The sequence below is a fragment of the Salmo salar genome, chromosome ssa12 (assembly GCF_905237065.1).
Source record: "Salmo salar chromosome ssa12, Ssal_v3.1, whole genome shotgun sequence".
Taxonomy (NCBI): domain Eukaryota; kingdom Metazoa; phylum Chordata; class Actinopteri; order Salmoniformes; family Salmonidae; genus Salmo; species Salmo salar.
In genome coordinates, this window is record NC_059453.1 from 90677100 (window position 1) to 90699817 (window position 22718).

Sequence of the window (22718 nt, forward strand, 5' to 3'; positions counted from 1 at the left end):
GGACACTAGGAGAAAGGAGAACCTGACTACCAGGGAGTCAGCGAGCAGGACACTAGGAGAAAGGAGAACCTGACTACCAGGGAGTCAGCTAGCAGGACACTAGGAGAAAGGAGAACCTGACTACCAGGGAGTCAGCTAGCAGGACACTAGGAGAAAGGAGAACCTGACTACCAGGGAGTCAGCTAGCAGGACACTAGGAGAAAGGAGAACCTGACTACCAGGGAGTCAGCTAGCAGGACACTAGGAGAAAGGAGAACCTGACTACCAGGGAGTCAGCTAGCAGGACACTAGGAGAAAGGAGAACCTGACTACCAGGGAGTCAGCGAGCAGGACACTAGGAGAAAGGAGAACCTGACTACCAGGGAGTCAGCGAGCAGGACACTAGGAGAAAGGAGAACCTGACTACCAGGGAGTCAGCTAGCAGGACACTAGGAGAAAGGAGAACCTGACTACCAGGGAGTCAGCTAGCAGGACACAAGGAGAAAGGAGAACCTGACTACCAGGGAGTCAGCGAGCAGGACACTAGGAGAAAGGAGAACCTGACTACTAGGGAGTCAGCTAGCAGGACACTAGGAGAAAGGAGAACCTGACTACCAGGGAGTCAGCTAGCAGGACACTAGGAGAAAGGAGAACCTGACTACCAGGGAGTCAGCTAGCAGGACACAAGGAGAAAGGAGAACCTGACTACCAGGGAGTCAGCGAGCAGGACACTAGGAGAAAGGAGAACCTGACTACTAGGGAGTCAGCTAGCAGGACACTAGGAGAAAGGAGAACCTGACTACCAGGGAGTCAGCTAGCAGGACACTAGGAGAAAGGAGAACCTGACTACCAGGGAGTCAGCGAGCAGGACACTAGGAGAAAGGAGAACCTGACTACTAGGGAGTCAGCTAGCAGGACACTAGGAGAAAGGAGAACCTGACTACCAGGGAGTCAGCTAGCAGGACACTAGGAGAAAGGAGAACCTGACTACTAGGGAGTCAGCTAGCAGGACACTAGGAGAAAGGAGAACCTGACTACTAGGGAGTCAGCTAGCAGGTTGAAAGTCGTCTTCTTGCCCATGTCCCAGCTGTCCATACTGTGCAGTGCTACTATAACTAGGAGAAGGTGAGGCTTGGTGTCGTGTATGATCGGACCAGGTCCAGGCTTCACAGGTAACTCGATCCATCTCGATCGGGGAGTTAACATCTTTATCCAGCTCGAAGGACTGAGGACTTGGTGGACTGTATCTTTTTTAGGTTCGGTTTGACTTGATGTGCCCTTACCAGCACACGGGAGAGAACTTGCTAAGTAAAACCTAACCTAAAGAAAATGCAGTCCACCAAGTCCTCAGTTCCAGCAGATGATCGTGGATAGCCGTGTAAATACTGATAGTCTCTATGGTTCCAGATGCATGTAGCAGAGCTGCTGGTTTCTCACGGTGCCAGTCTCAATGCCAAGACCTTCCTAGAGGAGACTCCCATTGGTAAGTCTGCCCCAACGCTAAAACCTACCTACCTTTCTACCTACATAACCCTAAACCTACATACCTAACCCAGCTAACCCTACCTATCTACCTAGATAGGTAGGGTTAGGTAGGTAGGTTTAGGGTTATGTAGGTAGGTTTAGGGTTATGTCTACCTAACCCTAAACCTACCTACATAACCCTAAACCTACCTACCTAACCCTACCTGCCTAACCCTACCTACCTACCTAACCCTAAACCCTACCTACCTACCTAACCCTACCTACCTACCTAACCCTAAACCCTACCTACCTACCTATCTACCTAACCCTAAACCCTACCTACCTACCTAACCCTAAACCCTACCTACCTACCTACCTACCTACCTACCTACCTACCTACCTACCTACCTACCTACCTACCTACCTACCTACCTACCTACCTACCTAACCCTAACCCTAACCCTAAACCCTACCTACCTACCTACCTAACCCTAAACCCTACCTACCTACCTAACCCTAAACCCTACCTACCTACCTACCTAACCCTAAACCCTACCTACCTACAGGTGAAGTCGGAAGTTAACATACACTTAGATTGGAGTCATTAAAACTCGTTCTTCAACCACTCCACAAATGTCTTGTTAACAAACTATAGTTTTGGCAAGTCGGTTAGGACATCTACTTTGTGCATGACACAAGTAATTTTTCCAACAATTGTTTACAGACAGATTATCTCACTTATAATTCACTGTATCACAATTGACATCCTTTGAGTCAATTGGAGGTGTACCTGTGGATGTATTTCAAGGCCTACCTTCAAACTCAGTGCCTCTTTGCTTGACATCATGGGAAAATCAAAAGAAATGAGCCAAGACCTCAGAAAAGAAATTGTAGACCTCCACAAGTCTGGTTCATCCTTGGGAGCAATTTCCAAACGCCTGAAGGTACCACGTTCATCTGTACAAACAATAGTACGCAAGTATAAACACCATAGGACCAAGCAGCCGTCATACCGCTCAGGAAGGAGACGCGTTCTGTCTCCTAGAGATGAATGTACTTTGGTGTGAAAAGTGCAAATCAATCCCAGAACAATAGCAAAGGACCCTGTGAAGATGCTGGTGGAAACAGGTACAAAAGTATCTATATCCACAGTAAAACGAGTCCTATATCAACATAACCTGAAAGGCCGCTCAGCAAGGAAGAAGCCACTGCTCCAAAACCGCCATAAAAAAAGCCAGGCTACAGTTTGCAGCTGCACATGGGGACAAAGATCGTACTTTTTGGAGAAATGTCCTCTGGTCTGATGAAACAAAAATAGAACTGTTTGGCCATAATGACCATCGTTATGTTTGGAGGAAAAAGGGGGAGGCTTGCAAGCCGAAGAACACCATCCCAACCGTGAAGCACGGGGGTGGCAGCATCATGTTGTGGGGGTGCTTTGCTGCAGGAGGGACTGGTGCACTTCACAAAATAGATGGCATCATGAGGCAGGAAAATTATGTCAGTCAGTCAGGAAGTTAAAGCTTGGTCGCAAATTGGTCTTCCAAATGGACAATGACCCCAAGCATACTTCCAAAGTTGTGGCAAAATGGCTTAAGGACAACAAAGTCAAGGTATTGGAGTGGCCATCACAAAGCCCTGACCTCAATTCTATAGAAAATTTGTGGGCAGAACTGAAAAAGCGTGTGCGAGCAAGGAGGCCTACAAACCTGACTCAGTTACACCAGCTCTGTCAGGAGGAATTGGCCAAAATTCACCCAACTTATTGTGAGAAGCTTGTGGAAGGCTACCCGAAACGTTTGACCCAAGTTAAACAATTTAAAGGGCAATGCTACCAAATACTAATTGAGTGTATGTAAACTTCTGACCCATGGGAATGTGATGAAAGAAATAAAAGCTGAAATAAATCATTCTCTCTACTATTATTCTGACATTATTCTGACACTTAAAATAAAGTGGTGATCCTAACTGACCTAAGACAGGGACTTTTTACTGGGATCAAATGTCAGGAATTGTGAAAAATGGAGTTTAAATCTATTTGGCTATGGTGTATGTAAACTTCCGACTTCAACTGTATGTAATCCTAAACCCTACATACCTACATAACGTTAACCCTTACCCACCTATCTACATAACCCTAACCCTCCTACCTACCTACATACCCCGAACCCATTCCTACCTTCCTACATAACCCTAACCCCTTCCTACCTACCTACATAAACCTACCTACCTACATAACCCTAACCCTACATACCTACATAACCCTAACCCTACCTACATAACCCTACCTACCTACATAACAATAAACCCACCTACCTACATAACCCAAACCCTAACTACATAACCCTAAACCTACCTACATAACCCTACCTACATAACCCTAAACTCTACCTACCTACATAACCCTAACCCTACCTACATAAAATTAAACCCACCTACCTACATAACCCTAACCCTACATAACCCAAACCCTAACTACATAACCCTAAACATACCTACATAACCCTACCTACATAACCCTAACCCAACCTGCATAACCCTACCTACATACATAACTCTACCTGGCTACATAACCCTATCCCTTCCTACATAACCCTAACCCTACATAACCCTACCTACATAACCCTAACCCTACCTACATAACCCTAAACCCTACCTACCTACCTACCTACCTACCTACCTACCTACCTACCTACCTACCTACCTACATAACCCTAAACCCTAACTACCTACATAACCCTTCCTACCTACCTACATAACCCTAACTCTACTTACATAACAATAAACCCACCTAACTACATAACCCTAACCCTACATAACCCAAACCCTAGATGGTGCCTAAACCCAACTCTTTTGAAATAGGCAGAACTTTGTTAGTTTATCAGAGATCAAATTATGTTTTTTTTTCTGTGAAACACACAGTCTCTCCTCTCCCAATAGTTTTGTACTCTGGGATACATTAAAAGCCTTTCATAGGGGTCAAATAATGTTCTATACCAAATGTCTTAAAATAAAATACAATGCTGAATTGAATGAATTAGAGAACGAAATCCTATTACTACTAAAGGAACACCAAAAATCTGTCTCTAAAGAAACATACTGCTCATTGGTGAATAAAAAACTGTGCCTTTTCTCCTCCAATTCATAATATCTTTGCCTAGTTCTAAGAGTAGCCTTTTCAGTTTTGTAAGTACTTAGGGAATTATATTTCAAAGTCTTGGCATGGCAGATAAAAGCTGAGGAGAATTCGAGAACCATCAACACTATCGAAACTCAAAATGGTCAAGTGTCTCAACCCTGAAGAGATTATTGAGTAATTTAAACAATACTATTCAAAGGTATACAGTTCAATACTATTCAAAGGTATACAGTTCTGATGGAGCGGAACTAACAATGATAGGCAATTTCCTCTCTACAATCCGGCAAATCCCCAGGAGACGATGGATTTCTCCAGAGTTCTAGAAGGAGTTGAAGGATTAGTTTACTCCTCTCTTGATGGATATTCTGAATTTAGCTGCTGAGAAGCAAAGTTTCCCACAGCTATTATAACAGTTATTCATAAGAAAAATAAAGATCCTCTACAATGCTTTTCTTACAGGCAAATCTCTCTCCACCATGCTGACTATAAATCAATTTCTAGGGAGATTAATAGATTAGGACTATTTTCCAAACCTGATCGACACCGATCAAACAGGCATTACACAGAAAATATCCTCCACCAATCATTTGCACAAGTTATTCAATGTAATTCACATGGCCAGTGTGATGGGTGATCCTAGTACTGCAGTGTCTCTAAACAAAAAGCTTTTGATAGCTGGTGGCCATACCTATTCAAGATCCTTGCTAAGTTTAACTTGTCCTTTGTTTGTCAACTGGGTTAAGACATTATACCATAAACCGCAAGCCAAGATCACCACTAATGGCATGATGTCAGCCACATTCCCACTCGTTAGAGGGAGTAGACAGGGCTGTTCACTTTCCCCACTCCTTTTTGCGCTAGCCATATAACCCCTGGCGGAGGCCGTTAGAACGGATCCTGGCATAAAGGGCTTTCAGGTCGGCCAGATAACATATAAGATCTCATTGTTCACAGTTCCTCTCTGACCCGACTGGATCCCTCTCAGAACTCCAGACACTATTGGGTACATACAGCTCTATATCAGGTTACAAAGTCAACATGGACAAAAGTGAAATACTTCCACCGACTCGCTTTGACTATAGCATCTGTGAACCAACAGGTCCCTTCAGATGGTCGCCACAGGGGTTTAAATGTCTAGGAATCACAGTTGATAATGACTTAAGAAATGTGTTCAAGGTTAACTGTCTTGGTTCAGAAGGTGGTGGATGACTTGAATAGATGGATAGATCTGCCTCTTACATTATTTGTGAAAATTAGCTGTATTAAGATGAACGTCCTGCCTAAGATGTACCTATTTCAATCTTTACCCATAATCCCTACCCGAGAGTTTCTTTAAGTCCATTAACAAGACCATTTGAATGGAACTGTAAAACTCCAAGGGTGAACCTGGACAAATTAATATTATCGTCTTGGAGGTCTCCGTCTGCCAAATTTCAAGATGTATTACTTGGCAGCACAAATGAGATTTATTTCATTGTTATTTGAAGCTGAACCAGCCTCCTCTTGGACTCAGATGGAAATGGTTTGCTCTTAATGAAGAGGTTGGGAGTAATATTATCTACAAGTGGAACCCCAAGACTATATCAACAAAAACAAGCAATCCCTGTACCATTAATTTAGTAAGATCTTAGCATGAAATTTGTAAGTTATTTGGTCTGAAACAAGACTTGACACCTGAAACACCCCAGTAGCAAAACAGACTCCTGCCAATGATCTTGGATAACAACATTTTTCAACATTGGCATGAGAACAGAATTACGCATTTAGTATATTGTTATATAGATGGAATCGTTGTGTAATTTGAGCAACTGAAAGCGAAATACCAGTTATCCAATATGCATTTATTTAGTTATTAAGAAACTTTCTCAGAAGCACTCTTGGAGTAGTACTGAACAACTACAGTGCTGTGCAAAAGTCTTAATCCCCCTTGGAATACCTTGACAGCAAAGTCAAGGTATTGGAGTGGCCATCACAAAGCCCTGACCTCAATTCTATAGAAAATATGTGGGCAGAACTGAAAAAGCGTGTGCGAGCAAGGAGGCCTACAAAACCGACTCAGTTACACCAGCTCTGTCAGGAGGAATGGGACAAAATTCACCCAACTTATTGTGGGAAGCTTGTGGAAGGCTACCCAAAACGTTTGACCCAAGTTAAACAATTTAAAGGGCAATGCTACCAAATACTAATTGAGTGTATGTAAACTTCTGACCCACGGGAATGTGATGAAAGAAATAAAAGCTGAAATAAATAATTCTCTCTGCTATTATTCTGACATTTCACATTCTTAAAATAAAGTGTTGATCCTAACTGACCTAAGACAGGGAATTACTAGGATCAAATGTCATGAATTGTGAAAAACTGAGTTTAAATGTATCTGGCTAAGGTGTATGTAAACTTCCAACTTCCACTGTATATACTGTAGGTCAAGAGAGAGATGGGAAGCTGATGTAACTATATTACAAATGATGAAGAGGCTATGGTCAAACCTATGCCATGATAGTGTATCAGCAACCGTCAAACTTTTTCCATTCTACTTAACAGTGTACTAAATGACAAGCCTTCTGGCATGAAGTTTGTGATACCCTGGCCTTTATTATGGAGGTCCCTTTCCCCCTGAAATATGCCTTCTGGGTAACTTTACAAATGTGAATTTAAGGAATAATTTCAATATCAAGTTGACCGATATTGCCATTGCCACTGCAAGAAAATGTGTTGCATAGACATTGAAATCAGATTCCCCTCTCTCAACTACAAGATGGCTCTCTGAAACGAATAAGTGTATTCCTATGGAAAAAGATTACCTATGCTTTAAGAAATAATTTCAACCATTTTGTAAAAATATGGCAACCCTTCCTGGACTACATGGAAACACTTCCATTGGGATTGATGGATGTGGGCTTGTAGATCGATGGAAATAGATGTAGATATTGTCTCTCTATTTTCTGTATTTCTTTGTGTTTTTGTATTGGTTTCTTTTTTTCTTGTTTTTCTAAGTGGAGGGGTGGGAAGGGTTTAGTTGCCTTTTGTTCTGCTCTTTATTTTGCTTAATTGTTCGGTTTTTTTGTTGTTGTAAAAAAAAAACATAAACCCCTACCAGGCCACAGAGCAGTGGTTGATGGGAAGATGTGTTTTGGTCTCTGTGTTCCCTGTGTGACCTCTGACCTTTAGACCTGTGTGAGGACGAGAAGTTCCGAGCCATCTTCTCTGTGTGTGTGTGTGTGTGTGTGTGTGTGTGTGTGTGTGTGTGTGTGTGTGTGTGTGTGTGTGTGTGTGTGTGTGTGTGTGTGTGTGTGTGTGTGTGTGTGTGTGTGTGTGTGTGTTTTCCTTGTGTAACCTCTAACCTCTGACCTTTAGACCTGTGTGAGGACGAGGAGTTCCGAGCCATCCTGCTGGACCTGAAACACAAACATGACATCATCATGAAGTCTCAGCTTAAACACAAGACCTCCCTGTGTAGGAGGACCTCCAGCGCAGGCAGCCGTGGGTATGTACTGACCTCTACTGGACAGAGAGGAAACTGCATCTGACGATGACATTTTCTCCACTGTCTTCTACTACAGTAGTGTTGTTCCATGTGGTCATGGAGAGGGACAAGGAAGGCTTTTGTTACAGCCCAGTACTAACACATGATTCAACTAATAGCTGAGTTTGCTTATAAATCAGGTGTATTAGTGCTGGTATAGAAGTCAAATGTAAATCTCCAGGACTGTGATAAATAAACCCTGATTTACAGGAACTCTGAACCCCTTTCCTCCCTGCGTTTGTTTTAGGAAAGTGGTGCGGAGGGCAAGCCTGTCTGACAGACACAACCTTCGTGTGAAGGAATACGAGACTGAGGCCATCGTATGGAGAGGAGGGAGGGAAGGAGGGAGGGAAGGAGGGAGGGAGGAGCAGGAGAAGGAGACGGACCAGGAGAACAGCCATCCCATCAATGAAACTGTTACTACGGTTAGTATGGATGAATGTTTCTCCTATCTCACATGTGTGTGAAAACCCATGTAGCCTATTACTCTATGAACGTCTGTGTAGAGAGTAATACCCACAATACCCAAGGTCTACTCCAACAACAATTACAAAGGCTCTCAAAGAAAAGAAAGTGGCCCATGTATCACTATATTAACTTCTGTGTTACCCCCAATACATAAGACTCCTGAACAGCTAACCAAATGGTTACGCGGACTATTTGCATTGACCACCAGTTTCTACACTGCTGCTACTCTTTGTTTATTATCTATGCATAGTAACTTTACCTCTACCTACGTGCACATATTACCTCAATTACCTCACCTGACCGGTGTTTCTGCTCCTGCTGTCCATGAAGCGCTACACAGTCCCCTTGTGCAAACTAGTCAGGTAAAGAAACTAATACAGTATGTATACAAAATTAGATTTGGCTATATCAGCCACACCTGTTGCTGACAGGTGTATACAAATGAGCACACAGAAATGTAATCTACATAGACAAACATTGGCAGTAGAATGGCCTTACTGAAGAGCTCAGTGACTTTCAACCTGGTGCCGTCATAGGGCGCCACCTTTTCAACAAGTCAGTTCGTCAAATTTCTGCCCTGCTAGAGCTGCCCTGGTCAAGTGTTGTTATTGTGAAGTGGAAACATCTAGAACCAACAACGACTCAGCTGTGAAGTGGTAGGCCACACAAACTCACAGAACGGGACCGCTGAGTGCTGAACCGCGCATCGCGTTAAAATCATCTGTTCTCGGTTGCAACACTCACTACCGTGTTCCAAATTGCCGCTGGAAGCTTCATCAGCGTAAGAACTGTTCATTGGGAGCTTCATGAAATGGGTTTCCATGGCCGAGCAGACGCACACAAGCCTAAGATCACCATGCTCAATGCAAAGCGTCGGCTGGAGTGGTGTAACGCTTTCCGCCTCTGTAGCAGTGGAAACGCGTTCTCTAGAGTTATGAATCACGCTTCACCATCTGGCAGTCCGACGAACTAATCTGGGTTTGGCGGATGCCAGGAAAACGCTACCTGACCCAATGCATAGTGCCAACTGTAAAGTTTGGTGGAGGAGGAATAATGGTCTGGAGCTCTTTTTCATGGTTCAGGCCCCTTAGTTCCAGTGATGGGAAATCTTAACACTACAGCATATAATGACATTCTAGACAATTCTGTGCTTCCAACTTTGTGGCAACAGTTTAGGGAAGGCCTTTCCTGTTTCAGCATGACAATGCCCGGGTGCACAAAGCGAGGTCCATACATAAAGGGTTTGTCGAGATTGGTGTGGAAGAACTTGACTGGCCTGCACAGAGCCCTGACCTCAACCCCATTGAACACCTCTGGGATGAATTGGAACATCGACTGCGAGTCAGGCCTAATCGTCCAACATCAGTGCCCGACCTCACTAATGCTCTTGCGGCTGAATGGAAGCAAGTCCCTGCAGCAATTTTCAAACGTCTAGTGGAAAGCCTTCCCAGAAGAGTAGATGCTGTTTTAGCAGCAAAGGGGGGGACCAACTCCGTATTAATGTCAATGATTTTGGAATGAGATGTTCGACGAGCAGGTGTCCACATATATTTGCTCATCTGGTGTATGTGCCACATGCACTGACCTTTATGAACCAACAAGGAGAACATTAGGAACATGGGGTCGATTCACTCAATCGGGAATGAGCAATAGTGATAAGTGAAATATAACTAACTGTGTACAATAATCCTGGAAACATGGACATTGAAATGATAGAGTTGTGTAATAACATTAGTTGGAAAACTCAGGGACCTTGCACATTGAAGGGGAAAGGTAATATGGACTATAGGATGGACAGCTATGTGATGTGGAAAGGAGGGGTTCAGAGTCCGTAAATCTGTCATTCTTGTTCACTTTTTTCATGAACGTGTATGTTTATGTCTGGCCTATGTCATGTCTCTCTCCATATCGCAGTGCATTTTCTTCTACGCACAGCAATTATCTGTGAAAATCATACAATAAAGAAATATCTAATGGGATGAATCAAAGTAACCGCCAGCCTCTAGTCTAGTTAGTCAACTTGTCTTCTGTTTAGTTTGTGAAGGAAATCGTAGTAAAGGTCTGTAATAGTAATTGGTAACAGCAGTTAGTCACCGTGGGTAACAGCATTTAGTCACCGTGGGTAACAGCAGTAAGTCACCGTGGGTAACAGCAGTTAGTCACCGTGGGTAACAGCAGTTAGTCACCGTGGGTAACAGCAGTTAGTCACCGTGGGTAACAGCAGTTAGTCACCGTGGGTAACAGCAGTTAGTAACCGTTAGTAACAGTAATCTGAACGTCCTCTGTCTCCCAGTTAGTAACCGTTAGTAACAGTAATCTGAACGTCCTCTGTCTCCCAGTTAGTAACCGTTAGTAACAGTAATCTGAACGTCCTCTGTCTCCCAGTTAGTAACCGTTAGTAACAGTAATCTGAACGTCCTCTGTCTCCCAGTTAGTAACCGTTAGTAACAGTAATCTGAACGTCCTTTGTCTCCCAGTTAGTAACCGTTAGTAACAGTAATCTGAACGTCCTCTGTCTCCCAGTTAGTAACCGTTAGTAACAGTAATCTGAACGTCCTCTGTCTCCCAGTTAGTAACCGTTAGTAACAGTAATCTGAACGTCCTCTGTCTCCCAGTTAGTAACCGTTAGTAACAGTAATCTGAACGTCCTCTGTCTCCCAGTTAGTAACCGTTAGTAACAGTAATCTGAACGTCCTCTGTCTCCCCAGTTAGTAACCGTTAGTAACAGTAATCTGAACGTCCTCTGTCTCCCAGTTAGTAACCGTTAGTAACAGTAATCTGAACGTCCTCTGTCTCCCAGTTAGTAACCGTTAGTAACAGTAATCTGAACGTCCTCTGTCTCCCAGTTAGTAACCGTTAGTAACAGTAATCTGAACGTCCTCTGTCTCCCAGTTAGTAACCGTTAGTAACAGTAATCTGAACGTCCTCTGTCTCCCCAGTTAGTAACCGTTAGTAACAGTAATCTGAACGTCCTCTGTCTCCCAGTTAGTAACCGTTAGTAACAGTAATCTGAACGTCCTCTGTCTCCCAGTTAGTAACCGTTAGTAACAGTAATCTGAACGTCCTCTGTCTCCCAGTTAGTAACCGTTAGTAACAGTAATCTGAACGTCCTCTGTCTCCCAGTTAGTAACCGTTAGTAACAGTAATCTGAACGTCCTCTGTCTCCCAGTTAGTAACCGTTAGTAACAGTAATCTGAACGTCCTCTGTCTCCCAGTTAGTAACCGTTAGTAACAGTAATCTGAACGTCCTCTGTCTCCCAGTTAGTAACCGTTAGTAACAGTAATCTGAACGTCCTCTGTCTCCCAGTTAGTAACCGTTAGTAACAGTAATCTGAACGTCCTCTGTCTCCCAGTTAGTAACCGTTAGTAACAGTAATCTGAACGTCCTCTGTCTCCCAGTTAGTAACCGTTAGTAACAGTAATCTGAACGTCCTCTGTCTCCCAGTTAGTAACCGTTAGTAACAGTAATCTGAACGTCCTCTGTCTCCCAGTTAGTAACCGTTAGTAACAGTAATCTGAACGTCCTCTGTCTCCCAGTTAGTAACCGTTAGTAACAGTAATCTGAACGTCCTCTGTCTCCCAGTTAGTAACCGTTAGTAACAGTAATCTGAACGTCCTCTGTCTCCCAGTTAGTAACCGTTAGTAACAGTAATCTGAACGTCCTCTGTCTCCCAGTTAGTAACCGTTAGTAACAGTAATCTGAACGTCCTCTGTCTCCCAGTTAGTAACCGTTAGTAACAGTAATCTGAACGTCCTCTGTCTCCCAGTTAGTAACCGTTAGTAACAGTAATCTGAACGTCCTCTGTCTCCCAGTTAGTAACCGTTAGTAACAGTAATCTGAACGTCCTCTGTCTCCCAGTTAGTAACCGTTAGTAACAGTAATCTGAACGTCCTCTGTCTCCCCAGTTAGTAACCGTTAGTAACAGTAATCTGAACGTCCTCTGTCTCCCAGTTAGTAACCGTTAGTAACAGTAATCTGAACGTCCTCTGTCTCCCAGTTAGTAACCGTTAGTAACAGTAATCTGAACGTCCTCTGTCTCCCAGTTAGTAACCGTTAGTAACAGTAATCTGAACGTCCTCTGTCTCCCCAGTTAGTAACCGTTAGTAACAGTAATCTGAACGTCCTCTGTCTCCCCAGTTAGTAACCGTTAGTAACAGTAATCTGAACGTCCTCTGTCTCCCAGTTAGTAACCGTTAGTAACAGTAATCTGAACGTCCTCTGTCTCCCAGTTAGTAACCGTTAGTAACAGTAATCTGAACGTCCTCTGTCTCCCAGTTAGTAACCGTTAGTAACAGTAATCTGAACGTCCTCTGTCTCCCAGTTAGTAACCGTTAGTAACAGTAATCTGAACGTCCTCTGTCTCCCAGTTAGTAACCGTTAGTAACAGTAATCTGAACGTCCTCTGTCTCCCAGTTAGTAACCGTTAGTAACAGTAATCTGAACGTCCTCTGTCTCCCAGTTAGTAACCGTTAGTAACAGTAATCTGAACGTCCTCTGTCTCCCAGTTAGTAACCGTTAGTAACAGTAATCTGAACGTCCTCTGTCTCCCAGTTAGTAACCGTTAGTAACAGTAATCTGAACGTCCTCTGTCTCCCAGTTAGTAACCGTTAGTAACAGTAATCTGAACGTCCTCTGTCTCCCAGTTAGTAACCGTTAGTAACAGTAATCTGAACGTCCTCTGTCTCCCAGTTAGTAACCGTTAGTAACAGTAATCTGAACGTCCTCTGTCTCCCAGTTAGTAACCGTTAGTAACAGTAATCTGAACGTCCTCTGTCTCCCAGTTAGTAACCGTTAGTAACAGTAATCTGAACGTCCTCTGTCTCCCAGTTAGTAACCGTTAGTAACAGTAATCTGAACGTCCTCTGTCTCCCAGTTAGTAACCGTTAGTAACAGTAATCTGAACGTCCTCTGTCTCCCAGTTAGTAACCGTTAGTAACAGTAATCTGAACGTCCTCTGTCTCCCAGTTAGTAACCGTTAGTAACAGTAATCTGAACGTCCTCTGTCTCCCAGTTAGTAACCGTTAGTAACAGTAATCTGAACGTCCTCTGTCTCCCAGTTAGTAACCGTTAGTAACAGTAATCTGAATGTCCTCTGTCTCCCAGGTGATGCCAGTGAAGCCAGTAGTGGAGAGACCCAAACTACAGAAGACCTTGAAAGATGCTCCTAGCGGCATCATCAAACAAAATGGCATCATCTCCACGACGACGTCCACGCCCACTCCCAGTCAGCTGCCGCCAACCAATGACGAGCCTCCATCCCCTGACACGAAGAGCGCGTCAGCCGATCAGCTCCCAGAGGACTCCTCCTCCTCCTTGCCCAGAGAGCGTTCTCAGACCCTGTCGGAACTGAAAAAGCAGAGGTCGGCCGCCAAGCTCCTCAATCACCCGCTCCTCAACGGTCACCTAGGAAACGGCTCCACAGAATCCACCGAACCCCAGAGCCCTGTGGACTCCCGTATGCCCCTCGTCTCGTCCAATGGCAGTACAGTATATTACACCCCGGCAAGTGGTGACCCGCCCATTCTCAAACTCAAACAGCCAATAGATGATGAGGAACCAAAGGAAGGCAGCTGCTGCTGTGTCTCCTAGGGAGGAGGTGGAGGTCACCCCATGACACTGATCTAAGGTCAGGCTTACTGTGTTTTCCTCCAATGGATTAAGGTTAGGGTTCGGGGAGGGAAAGCTGATCCTAGATCTGTGCCTAAGGGAAACTTCTTCCCGGATAGAGCGTGTCAGAGCAGGATGGTCTTGTGACTGTGGAGCAGGAAGCAGGAAGAGATTTCACAGAGGGAGACCAAAAGGCAGAGCAAAGGTCCTCAAAGGTCCTAGATGGCAATGGGAGTGGAGCTGGTCCAGCCAGGTGATTGGTTCCTGTCCCTCCCCACTGTTTAACACTCCAGGCCAGGCCAGTATGGAGCATACCCTTACTCTGGAAAATGACCGTCCTGATAGGACGTGAGGAATCCAGGCCAGATTAATTGGGGAGGAGCCACTGTGATAGCTTGTGGTTGATGAAGAGGGCCAGGAGGTGGAACAAGATGGCCCCTAGCCCCTACGAGAAGGCAGGTCTAGTGCCCTATAAAGGAATAGATGTCCAGGCAGTGTGCTCTCCCATGTTAACCATATCTGGTGTCTTACAACTTTTGACTGAATCACTGTTTTCAAACCACATTCCTCCTTGTATCCACTGTTTCTGAAAGTGTATGAGGGGGGAAAAACATTGCAAAGATCCACTCCACCATATCAGAATACACTCTCAGTATTATTACTGTACCTGTGTTGATCCACTGAGTAGCAAGAGGGAAGGGTCGTCTTTCCTAAGACGTATTCTTGTTGAAACGCTGACTATTTTAGCAAAGGGAAGGAATGGTTAATACGGTAACAGAACAGTATTACTGACTGTCAACCATCTATCTGTTCCTGTGAAGGATGATAGGATTACTGCACTAAAGACATTTGAAACAATGCACCATTGAACTCTGTCTTCTCTTGCTGACCGTCCATATCCAAACGGACAGTGATCAAGGTGGTAGAAAGGGGGTTTCATATGCCCCATGTCTTATTTGTTGGTCATTTAAGAAAAAGAATATTGTTTGTTTTTGTTTGTTTATTTATGAAGATGAATATAATGTATAAAGGCTATGGTTATACAGTGTATTAATTCTATCTACGGAGAGTGAATGCATTAGAATGAGCTGGTACATTTACAGTATGTCTTACTCTCCTGTGATCCCAGGTCTGGTTGTACTGTCTGTACCAACGTCATCTGTGCCACTGTCATGGAGTTGGCAGATCTGGGGTCAGGCTAGAAGCACTTCACCTTTTTTACAATGTAAATGTCCCTGTGGAGTTAACAAAATGAGGTTATTATCCAGTCATCTGTGTTTAGCCAGGCACTGCATCTGTTTATCCTCAACCATACCTGGCTAGCTTGTTTAAGGGTGCACCAACATACAACTGGAATACAAGCATTTCACTACACTCGCAATAACATCTGCTAATCATGTATATGTGACCAATAAAATTTGATTTGATATCTTCTTTGTATTTGATATGGTCAGTACAACACACACAGTAGATACAGTGTTGTCTAGGGAACTGAGGAGTGTGTTTAAATAACCATTGTATGATATTGTCACAGACACTGTAGCGTCTCTAACACAAGTGTTCGTTAATATGAAATAAAAAATACTGTCATGTATTAAGTATGATATTGATTCACCCAGCCTCAGACAGTGCTTGAGAACTGAGAGACTTAAACCTAGTACACTATAACAATTACACTAGCAATAGTTAACTCTTATCACCACTAACTCAGACAAGGTGTGTGGTATTGTAGTGTACAAACATTACAGCTACTACATCTACTTTTCCCCCTGGAATTAAAGCAGCTACCTTCTAAACAAGGCTAAACCCCTCCACAATGGGAAACAACCCTGGAATTAAAGCAGCTACCTTCTAAACAAGGCTAAACCCCTCCACAATGGGAAACAACCCTGGAATTAAAGCAGCTACCTTCTAAACAAGGATAAACACCTCCACAATGGGAAACAACCCTGGAATTAAAGCAGCTACCTTCTAAACAAGGCTAAACACCTCCACAATGGGAAACAACCCTGGAATTAAAGCAGCTACCTTCTAAACAAGGCTAAACACCTCCACAATGGGAAACAACCCTGGAATTAAAGCAGCTACCTTCTAAACAAGGCTAAACACCTCCACAATGGGAAACAACCCTGGAATTAAAGCAGCTACCTTCTAAACAAGGCTAAACACCTCCACAATGGGAAACAACCCTGGAATTAAAGCAGCTACCTTCTAAACAAGGCTAAACACCTCCACAATGGGAAACAACCCTGGAATTAAAGCAGCTACCTTCTAAACAAGGCTAAACACCTCCACAATGGGAAACAACCCTGGAATTAAAGCAGCTACCTTCTAAACAAGGCTAAACCCCTCCACAATGGGAAACAACCCTGGAATTAAAGCAGCTACCTTCTAAACAAGGCTAAACCCTCCACAATGGGAAACAACCCTGGAATTAAAGCAGCTACCTTCTAAACAAGGCTAAACACCTCCACAATGGGAAACAACCCTGGAATTAAAGCAGCTACCTTCTAAACAAGGCTAAACACCTCCACAATGGGAAACAACCCTGGAATTAAAGCAGCTACCTTCTAAACAAGGCTAAACACCTCCACAATGGGAAACAACCCTGGAATTAAAGCAGCTACCTTCTAAACAAGGCTAAACCCCTCCACAATGGGAAACAACCCTGGAATTAAAGCAGCTACCTTCTAAACAAGGCTAAACACCTCCACAATGGGAAACAACCCTGGAATTAAAGCAGCTACCTTCTAAACAAGGCTAAACCCCTCCACAATGGGAAACAACCCTGGAATTAAAGCAGCTACCTTCTAAACAAGGCTAAACACCTCCACAATGGGAAACAACCCTGGAATTAAAGCAGCTACCTTCTAAACAAGGCTAAACCCCTCCACAATGGGAAACAACCCTGGAATTAAAGCAGCTACCTTCTAAACAAGGCTAAACCCCTCCACAATGGGAAACAACCCTGGAATTAAAGCAGCTACCTTCTAAACAAGGCTAAACCCCTCCACAATGGGAAACAACCCTGGAATTAAAGCAGCTACCTTCTAAACAAGGCTAAACACCTCCACAATGGGAAACAACCCTGGAATTAAAGCAGCTACCTTCTAAACAAGGCTAAACACCTCCACAATGGGAAACAACCCTGGAATTAAAGCAGCTACCTTCTAAACAAGGCTAAACACCTCCACAATGGGAAACAACCCTGGAATTAAAGCAGCTACCTTCTAAACAAGGCTAAACACCTCCACAATGGGAAACAACCCTGGAATTAAAGCAGCTACCTTCTAAACAAGGCTAAACACCTCCACAATGGGAAACAACCCTGGAATTAAAGCAGCTACCTTCTAAACAAGGCTAAACCCCTCCACAATGGGAAACAACTAGTAGCCTGGGTGACAGTTTGTTCCTGCTCTTGTCAACTCCTTATGGAATTGTCAGGTCAATGAGTGACAATAAGTTGGTAAGGTAGCAAAAATAAAAAAAGATTTGGAACCAGGCTAAAGAAGTAGCTAGTATAGGAAGAAGTAGTTGAGGAGGCTGGTTCAGTTATTGTTGTTCTTTAACCTGTGGCTACATTATAGAGTAAGGGCCTACAGTAGTGGCAGACAACTGCTACCCCCCAGTCTGCAGTAGTAGTAGTAGTACCACAAAACCGCTACCCTCACCTCTCCTCTCCCGACGGCGTCCCTAATGGTCCTAAATAGTCTTCCAGAGAAGAAGGGACATGGACTGGGGACGAGGGGGGGGGCAGGGAAAGGTTTTAACCCTCGTAACAGAGACTGTATCAGGGCCAAACCTTGGGGAGGAAGTCTGGTGTGCGAGACTAGTGTTGTTCCTCGGTTATCTCCTGTACCCACTGCCCTGCCCTGCCCTGCCCTGCCCCTGCCCTGCCCTGCACTGCCCTGCCCTCCCCTGCCCTGCCCTGCCCTGCCTGTGTATAGTGTCAACAACATTTAAATGTACAGTCAATGTCCAAGAATTGCATTAGTTGTCAATGTTATTGGTATTGTTGTGACATTGTACTCCAGTTATTCATACCATATGGTCACAAAGCCAAAACTTTTATCAGATATCCTTTAAATATGAACTATGTCAGAAGGCAGAAGGTTGTTTTACTAGTGGCCATTGTTGCCCTGATAAAGTATTTGCCCCCTTTATAATTTTCTCTACTTTTGCATATCTTCGATACTGAATGTTATCAGATCTTCAACCAAAACCTGATATTAGATGAAGGAAACCTGAGTGAACAAATAACACAACAATTACATACTTTATTTCATTTATTTCATAAACAAAGTTATGCAACACCCAATGCCCCTGTGTGAAAAAGTAATCGCCTCCTTACACTCAATAACTGGTTGTTCCACCTTTAGCTGCAATGACTCCAACCAAACACTTCCTGTAGTTGTTGATCAGTCTCTCACATCGCTGTGGAGGAATTTTGGCCCACTCTTCCATGCAGAAATGCTTTAACTCAGTGACATTTGTGGGTTTTCAAGCATGAAATGCTTGTTTCAAGTCCTGCCACAACATCTCAATTGGGACTAGGTCATTCCAATCTTCAAATGTGTTGCTCTTGAGCCATTTTTATGTAGACTTGATTGTGTGTTTGGGATCATTGTCTTGCTGCATGACTCAGCTGCTCTTCAACTTCAGCTCACAGACAGATGGCCTGACATTCTCCTGTAGAATTCTCTGATACAGAGCAGAATTCATGGTTCCCTCTATTAAGGCAAGTGGTCCAGGTCCTGAGGCAGAAAAGCATCCCCAGACCATCACACTACCACCACCATGCTTGACCATTGGAATGAGGTTTTTACTGTCAAATGCTGTTTCGTTTTCGCCAGGTATAAAAACAATTTAGTTTTTTTATTGAACCTTTATTTAACTAGGTAAGTCAGTTAAGAACAAATTCTTATTTACAATGACGGCCTAGGAACAGTGCCTTGTTAAGGGGCAGAACGACATATTTATACCTTGTCAGCTCGGGGATTCAATCTTGCAACCTTTCAGTTACTAGTCCAACGCTCTAACCACTAGACTACCTGCCGTCCCTACACTCTAACCACTAGGCTACCTGCCGTCCCTACACTCTAACCACTAGGCTACCTGCCGTCCCTACACTCTAACCACTAGGCTACCTGCCGTCCCTACACTCTAACCACTAGGCTACCTGCCGTCCCTACACTCTAACCACTAGGCTACCTGCCGTCCCTACACTCTAACCACTAGGCTACCTGCCGTCCCTACACTCTAACCACTAGGCTACCTGCCGTCCCTACACTCTAACCACTAGGCTACCTGCCGTCCCTACACTCTAACCACTAGGCTACCTGCCGTCCCTACACTCTAACCACTAGGCATATGTAATGGAACCCATGTCCAAAAAGTTTACTCAAGTTTGCCAAAATGACGATCATCAAGACTTCTGGAAGAATGTTCTATGGACAGATGGTTGAAAAGTATATTTTTTTGGGATGACATGGGTCCCATTTATTAATTAAATAAATTAAATAACTATCCATTTTGTTGTTCTTTGTAAACTCAGGTTCCCGTTATGTAATAGTAGGTTTTGGTTGAAGACCTGCTAACATTCAGTATAAAAAATATGCAACAATGGAGAAAAATCAGAAAGGGGGCATATCCTTTTTCACTGTACGTCTAAGTATGAATTCCCAGGGGTGCAAATGTTTGAAATCTGAAATATATTATGTGACCAGTGGACCCAAGTTTACAAAAATGCCTCTCCGACTGCTCTTTCCTATTGTTGCAGCCAATGCTTGTCTATCAGGCCTAGATGTGCTGAAAATGAATCTGTCTTTGCTCTGATGGTTGATCAACATTTGTGTTATAAAGATATGTTGTTAATAAGGAAAACTATTAAAAACGACTGATTTTGTAATTACTGGAAAATACTGATGGTAGCATTAACATATTTTGAATAAATTGTATATTTTGAGCATTTCGTTGTCTTCAATGTATAGTCCCCCCCCCAACCCTAATTGTCCTCTCCTCTATGTCAGCCTTGGTGTGTCTGTGCAGAGAGAAAGACGGCCCTCTGCCATCCGTTCAGCAGCTGTCAGGCTCTTGGTGTTGGCAGAGGACCTCTGCTCCTCTCAGAAGAAATACCAATTCACTGTCTATGCTGTGGGGTCGCTAGGGTCCCACACTATAGGCTGCATGCAGACTGCCAGTATCCGTCACAGCCATAACTCATGAGCGAGACAGAGAAAGAAAAAGAGGGAGAAAGAAAGAAAGAAGGAAAAGAGAAAGAGAGAAAGAGAGAGAGAAAGAAAAAGAGAGAAAAAAAAATAAATCCATTGACATTTTGGCCTCTTCACAGCTTATAGTTTCAGTCTCAAAGCTATGAGACTTGAATACATGTACTGTAGTACCGTAATAGAGTGAAACAAAGCCTTATAGATCTGTGTCAGACGTTCAGCATGTTATCTTACTCTGCCAAATATTTGTCTTGTGAATGTAGGCCACCATGCAGATACAGAGAAGGAAATAGAGAGACACTCACAGCCATAAAAGAGGGACAATGGACCTAAATGATATGATACAGGTTCTGCATTAACCTAATCTCTTTGGGCTGTGTTGTCCTTTAGGCTCTACTGTGTTCCATTCAGACTGGGCCAGTTGGCACAAACCCCAGTCCCTCAGTCCCCACTGCTCCTCTCAGGACTAGGAGTTCTCCCATAGAAGTAGAATGAGTTCCAGTTCTAAACATTCTGATTCTAATTGAGAGATCTAAGAGTTCTATTCCATTGAGAGTTCCACCCTGCTAATTTTGGGTACGGTGGCTTAGTGGGGTCAGAACCTCTCTCTGCTGTGTTCCCAAGATTCAGTGTGGGGCACCGTTATGCCAAATAACCCAGGTTAGCAGGGTATGCACTTAAACAGTTCCCTGACTGATTCAGAATCTCTTAACTGCTCTGACAGATTATGGATGAGTAATGATGTTTGATGTTGGTTTACATCTGTTTACCATATTCTACTGAACATAAATATATAGAGGATTAAGCTGCAAGCAAATGATAATACCATTTTGAGAAAAAAATTGTTTTGGAAAACTGGTGCTCTGGTAAAAAAGAAACAGTAAACTGTAATAAAGATAGGAGCTGTGTGAACTCAAGACTGGAATGAAGAATCCAATTCCCTGATTTATATTGTAAATTAGCATATACACTCACCTGACAGTTTATTCGGTACACCACCACTTTCACGAAAATGGATCGCTCCTACAGACAGTGAGCCACGTGGCCGTGGCTTGTTATAAAAAGCAGGCAGACAGGCATCGAGGCATTCAGTTACTGTTCAATTGAATGTTAAAATCAGAAAAACAAGTGACCTAAGCGACATTGAGCATGAGTGTCGGTGCCGGGCGTGCCAGATCCAGTATCTCAGAAACGCCCTACTGGGCTTTTCACGCACGACGGTGTCTAAGGTTTACCGAGAATGGTGCGACAAAGAAAAACCATCCAATCAGTGGCAGTCCTGTGGGCGAAAACAGCTCGTTGATGAGAGAGGTCGAAGGAGAATGGCAAGAATGCTGCAAGCTAACAGGCGGGCCACAAATAATGGAGCAGTACAACAGTGGTGTGCAGAACGGCAATCTCGGAACACACAACTCATCGGTCCTTGTCACGGATGGGCTATTGCAGCAGACGACCACACAGGATTCCACTCCTATTGGCTAAAAACTAGAAGAAGCGGCTCCAGAGGGCACACGATCACCAACACTGGACAGTTGAGGAGTGGAAAAACATCGCCTGGAACATGACAGCGAGTAGCCTATGCAGTCCTCAGACCTCAACCAAAAAGAGATGGAACGGGCTGTTCGCAGCATGAATGTACCGCCATCCAATCTGCAGCAAATGCGTGATGCCATCGCATCAGCATGGACTAACATTCTTGTGGAAAGTTTCCGACACCTTGTAGAATGCCCCGAAGAATCAAATCAAATTTGATTTGTCACATGTGCCGAATACAACAGACCTTACAGTGAAATGCTTACTTATAAGCCCTTAACCAACAATGTAGTTTTAAGAAAAATACCTAAAAAATAACAAATAAAAGTAACAAATAATTATAGAGCAGCAGTAAAATAACAATAGCGAGGCTATATACAAGGGGTACCGGTAAAGAGTCAATGTGCGGGGGCACCGGTTAGTCGAGATAATTGAGGTAATATGTACATGTAGGTAGAGTTATTCATGCTGCTCTAATGGCAAAGGGAGGTTCGACCCGGTACTAGATGGATGGACCTAATAAACTGGCCGATGAGTGTACATTTATATATTTCTTAAGATCAGAAACAGCCTATCTGTTATCTACAGTCACAGTGAGAGCTGTCCCGGGCCCCAAGCAGTGCACTATAGAGAAAACAGGGTGCCATTTCAAACACATACCCTGTGTCTGTAACTGGAACGAGTAAAACGATCGTCATGGCGAGACAAATAAAGAGCAAGCAATAGAGTGTCTGATGGAACAGGGAAATATTGTGTGCCCACACGTTACTGCAGCTA

At 43.7% G+C, this 22718-nt stretch overlaps 1 protein-coding gene across 2 annotated transcripts in view; it reads left to right on the plus strand.

The window, feature by feature from the left end:
* Positions 1–17494, plus strand: part of LOC106566123 (protein phosphatase 1 regulatory inhibitor subunit 16B) — a 180051-nt gene extending 162557 nt beyond the window's left edge. For both annotated transcript variants that reach the window (XM_045691909.1, XM_014133975.2), the window contains exons 8-11: positions 1387–1462; positions 7937–8066; positions 8353–8530; positions 13678–17494. In XM_045691909.1, coding sequence (XP_045547865.1) covers positions 1387–1462; positions 7937–8066; positions 8353–8530; positions 13678–14163 — 870 coding nt within the window. In that variant the 3' untranslated portion in view covers positions 14164–17494. The remainder of the gene's footprint in view (positions 1–1386; positions 1463–7936; positions 8067–8352; positions 8531–13677) is intronic.
* The last annotated feature ends 5224 nt before the right edge of the window (positions 17495–22718 follow it).